General features: G+C 35.6%; 1 protein-coding gene across 1 annotated transcript; it reads right to left on the bottom strand.

Annotated features, from left to right (window-relative positions):
* Window positions 1,703–3,741, bottom strand: LOC107627116 (probable WRKY transcription factor 15). The gene is made up of 3 exons (XM_016329981.2): window positions 2,678–3,741; window positions 2,382–2,510; window positions 1,703–2,218 (listed from the first exon to the last, which is right to left on the bottom strand). Exons 1-3 carry the CDS (start codon window positions 3,478–3,480, stop codon window positions 2,059–2,061), a joined length of 1,092 nt encoding a protein of 363 aa, XP_016185467.1. The 5' UTR covers window positions 3,481–3,741; the 3' UTR covers window positions 1,703–2,058.

Here is a 5,543-nt window from a genome sequence, read left to right on the forward strand (position 1 = left end):
TTTATTTTGGTTCTCGAAAGATAAAGTTAATCGAAATCGTTCTCGAAAGATACACGATTAGTCACGTTAGTCATTCCGTCAGTTGGATGATGACGTGGAGGGCTAATGCCACGTGTCACAAGATGATTGGTTGACGTGTCAGCTCAGTGACACCTGGCATACCACGTGTCAGGTCAGTGACATGTGGCATGTCATGTGTCAGTTCAGTGACACGTGGCACTTGACATGTAAAAAAGTTATTTATAATCAAAATAGTCCTTGAAAGTTCAAACGTAAGGGAAATTTTAAAAATAAATCAAATTAGTCCTTATATAATTTTTTTTTATTTTTTCTTGATAATATTAAATTTAAAATATTTTTTGATACTACTAATTTTAATAGAAATATAATTGACAATCAAAAAATTAGTAATTGTATTTTCTTCTTAAAAATTTTTTCAATAAAATTATCTCTCCTTTAATTATTGTCAAAATCTCTCTTATGACACGTCAACCAATCATCTTGTGACACGTGGCATTAGCTCTCCATGTCATCATATGCCACGTAACACTTAACGTGACACGTCATTATCCAACTGACGGAAGGACTAATGTGACTAATTGTGTATCTTTCGGAGACGATTTTGATTAACTTTATCTTTCGAAAACCAAAATAAAAATTGAGGTATCTTTCAGGAATTTTATAAAATATATGTTTATATTTATGATAACTTTTTTTATATATTATTTTCATTTATTTGCATGATGATTAAGGAATAGCCACATGCGTGTGATTAACAAAGAGAGGGGGGACCCCATTCTGCACAACAAAGTTGACGTTAAGGCAAAGGCAAAGAGAGGAGAGAGCAAAAGAACAAATTTGCAAACAAGGTAGGACCCACCTTTTCTTTCTCTTACTGTTACTAATAAGAAGATCTTATCAATTCCCACACCCACCCATTTTGACTTTGGCATTGGTTTTCCCACAAGAGCCAGTCTACAACATCCAAACCCTCTCTTCAATGCACTCCCTTCCCCACCAAACCTTTATCCTACAATTCCAAAACGAGTCCAACCAAAATTTTCATATCAAACCTTATCTCTCTCTCTCTCTCACACATTATGATCATTATTTAGTTTTAATATTTTTATCTAATTTTGAAATACATTAAATATGTAACTATATTCCTTTGGTTTTGAATTTAAAATTCAAATCCTATTTTCAGAACTCAATTATTCCAACCAACCAACTTGAAAATTTAAAATCACAAGGAGTCCAACCAAAATTTAGCATTAAAAAACATCTCTCTCTCTCGTTTAGCCGTCCCAACTAGTAACTGCCAACTATTTCTCTCTCTTCTTTAGTCAACCGTCCTATACACGACGTGTCCTTCCCATTCTCCTCCAATTCTTTGACTAGGTCCCTTTCGTTGCTTTTTCTACACTTTACTCAATTTCAAAGAAAAACCCGTTGAGGCATTGAAAGTTTGAAGCACACATCCCACAAATAGTTGAGAGATGATGAGAATCCAAGATAAGCACCAAAGATAAAGCAACCAAATATTGGGCGGGGCAAAGATTAAAAAAGTTATAAATAAGATTAGCAGTATATATTAGTAAAACAACCCCACTTGCTTTTTTTTATACTTTTGAGATTGAAATCCGTTACCAAACCCACCATCTTGACCTTTTCATTTTAAAATTATGATAATAACAATAAATAATGGTGATGGATGGATTCATTCATTCATTCAGTGTTTCAGCCTTGAGGAGAACGAAAAAAGAAAAAAAAAAGGAATCCAATATTGTACAGAGAAATGGAACACCCACTAATTTTTTTTTCTTTTTCAAAGACTAAAAGAAGCCACAGCTCTGGACTTAGTCACTTGAGCAAAGCTGCAATTTCCACAGGCCATCATCAACCATTCTCCCCACCGTTGGAAAGTATTTAAATAAATAAAACATTGATCTAAATATCTCAATGACTTGTGTGTACTAATATAATAAATAAACCATGTGACAAGAAGAAAATGATTTGATCGGAGGTTGTTTTTTTTTTTCTCTTTTAATTGAAGACTTTTCAAGAGGATTCTAGGATGAGATTAGTAGCATCAGCTGCAGTGAGAGAGTGGTTATGTTCTCCTTCATATGTGACTACCAGCATAGATGGATCATCCAAAGCCCTCTCTACATGCTTCCTTGCTGGACACCCTCTTACACTGCTGCACTTGTAGTACCCCCTATAATAATCATTGTTCCAAATCGGTAATTAACACTCAGTAGACTCACAGACTAGACACAAGATACATAAGGGAAATTTTGAAATGATTTTAAACTTCAATCAATAAACAAAAGCTTCACATTAGAGATATAATTAAATCAAATTTATATTAGATTATTTACCTTGGATGAGGGGATCCTTTAATAGGTTTCTGACCATATTTTCTCCAAGAGTAATCATCCGGCGGAATATCCGCCATCTTCAAGCTTATCGCCGGCACCCTCACCACCCTCTTCAACCTCATTTTCCGGCTGCCCATAATCCAAAAATATTAAAAAAAATCATATAAAATTCATGTTAAAATTCAAAATACATATTTATATTCGAATACATTATTGGCTGATTTTTCATATACACGTAATATTTATATATATGAAATTAAAAATTGAAACAAGATTTACACCATTTAATCAAGTACCTCTTTTTGGAGCAATGGCAGCGGCTAGAGGAGCTTCCACACTTTCCCGAACCCAAATTCTCCGAGCTGCACTTCCTCTTCAGCGAAGACGACGACAGAGGTGGCTTCCCCGCAGACGAAACCTGCGACAGGTTCGTGATCTGAAACGCCGGTGCCGGCGACGACAACGACGGCTGTTGCTGGTGGTGCTGCTGCTTGGATTCACCGGCGGCGGCGTCGCCGGTGAGAGACGATAAGAACGAGTTAGCAGCAGAGGAGTACGAAAAGTTGATAGTCTTAGACGAAGACGACCTTTCAAGGACGCCGTTTTTGGGAATCAGGTGGTGGTTAACGAGGCTCTGTAGTTGTGGTTGTAGTTGTGGTGGCGGTGGTGGTGGAGGTGGCGGTGGAGGGGGTGGGATCTGCTGCAGAGGCGTCGCATGGAAGACCCTGTGTTCTTGAGAAAACGGTTCAGTCTGCGATTGGAAAGGCGCGTGAAGAGGTCCTCTTCTGAAACGCGCGTGGCCGGTTCTGGTTCGGCCAAGGAGAGAGATAACTCTCTTGAACTTCGAAACGGCGACGTCAGCAACGGCCTTGCAATCTCTCTCGATTGATAAAGTAGCGTCGGAGTTAACGGCAGAAGAAGAAGAAGAAGCGTTAAAGTGTTGGTGCTGAGTCTGAGAGAGAAGCCTTATGAGCTTCTCAACGCTCTCTAACCCAGACGCCGCTTCTTGGACGGCGTTCTCTTCAGCTTTGGAAGTGGCGAAGCCGCCGCTGCTGCTGTTGTCGTTCCTGTAACCACCCATCATGAGCTCAACGGCCATAGTGGCATCACAACCACCAGGTCAAGGAAAAAAATGAGAAATGAAAAAGAGGTTGAGTCTTGAGAAAAAGGGGTAAAATGAATTAGGAGAAGGGGAAAAGAAAGAAAAAATAAGAGAAAAAAAGGGGGTAGTGTTTGACAAAAGAGGGTGGTCTAAGAAGTAAAGGGTACCCTATAGGGTCCCCTGGTCAAATGTAGCCATAGGATACGGCTTGTTTGGTCCACTAGGGTGACTGGACTGTCTCGCTATCTTGGTACCGTCAGATCAATGTAGATCCGGTTCCAATATATAAGATCTCTCAGGGTATTTTGGTCACACTGTGAACGGAGAAACACAGGAGCCTTTTTTTCCAATAAAATATTTTTAAGAATTAAATTTGGGTAGTATAATTGTTGGAGTCAAATATTGCATTTATTCTAGTTATTATTATGGTTTTGACTTACTTAATATGACTTATTACTTCTTCCTTTTTTAAAATTGGTTACTTTACATTTTTTAAAATTTTCTTTAATAAATATACTACATTATGTTAATTAACCAATTTTTTTTAATTTTATCTTATATTTAAATTAATATCAGAAAAAAAATATACTAAAAACTATAAAACAAGGACATTTTATTAAGTTATTGTATGGGATCGAACACATTTCGAATTCGATACTTGTTAAATGCGTGATTTTTGTGTCTAGCTATATGTTAATAAAAAAATATTTTTTCAAAATGTTTTGAGATACAAAAATAGGCTGATTTTTTTTATATGGAAGAAATTTTAGTTTTTTTTGGAAAATGGGATTATTTGGTGTAATTACAGATGGGTGGATTTTGTAAGTGAACAGTAAACACGTGAGGGGCGTGGTACAACACGTGGGGGACGTGTTGGACACGTGGCAGCATTCTGGCCAACACGTGGGGGGCGTGTTGGACACGTGGCAGCATATTGGCCAACACGTCGGGGGCGTGGTGCAACACGTGGGGGCGTGTTGAATGAGTTCCACAATATTGTAATACACTTCAAATATCAATATTCAACCAAAACAACATTTTCATTTTCATATTAAAAATAATTTCTGTCAAAAATAAAAAAATAAATGTGAGCTGACAATGAAACTGCATATCTTGTAAGTGTCGTCCGTATTTTATAAACTATAAGTATTGACTACTATGATAATATACTAAATTTATTAAACAAATCTAAATTAAAGATGAAATTAATCTGATATCTTTAATAAATCTATGTAAACATATTTTTTATTAATTGTAAATTAAAAAAATACGTAATGTGAATTAAAAAAAAGGTAAGTTCTTAAATATGATTTATCAAAAATTTTGAATTTTAGCTTTTCATAAATATTTGGCCTCTCTGTTATTTTTAATTTTGAAAGATGAATTAATAATATATTCAAAAGTTATTAATATCCTTATTTTTAGTTTTCCGTATGCTGTCAGTAATAAAATATAGACATTTAAAAATCAATGCATACTATTCAATTTGTTATTAGTAATAGACCATTTTGAATGGATGTAATTTGAAAAAAGAAAGTAAAAAATAAAAAATGTTTTAATGAGCAACTTTTTGTTGTTTGTTGATATGTTATTTGGATGGAAGAGGTGAGTGGAGGACGTTGACCTTTTCTTATGGGAGGGGGGCCCATGGGGCTATTATTGATTTCTGAGGTTGGGGGCATTTGTTTTGTTGTAGTTGTAGTAGGCGTGTGATGAATGCCAATGTCTGAAAAAGCAGAAGGGATGGGTTGGTTTTGACAGCGTATGCCTCAAAGTTGACTTGGATTGACATCACACGCACACCGAGGATTCTCATTGCTTCCTTTTTCCGTGTTTTTCCCGTGTTTTCTTACCATCTATATTTCCCTCTCTTACGTCCCCTTTTCCCCATTTTAGAACATAAAACCGCTACTATTGTTACATCATCTTTGTTATTTTTTTTTTAAAATATCTTTAGTCATTTGTCACTTTTATATTTTAAGTCAATATTAATTGAAAGAAATGTTGATAAATATTTTCTATATTTGTCTTTCCTATGCATATATATAATTTTAAACTTT

Source organism: Arachis ipaensis, chromosome B01 (genome assembly GCF_000816755.2).
Source record: "Arachis ipaensis cultivar K30076 chromosome B01, Araip1.1, whole genome shotgun sequence".
NCBI lineage: Eukaryota > Viridiplantae > Streptophyta > Magnoliopsida > Fabales > Fabaceae > Arachis > Arachis ipaensis.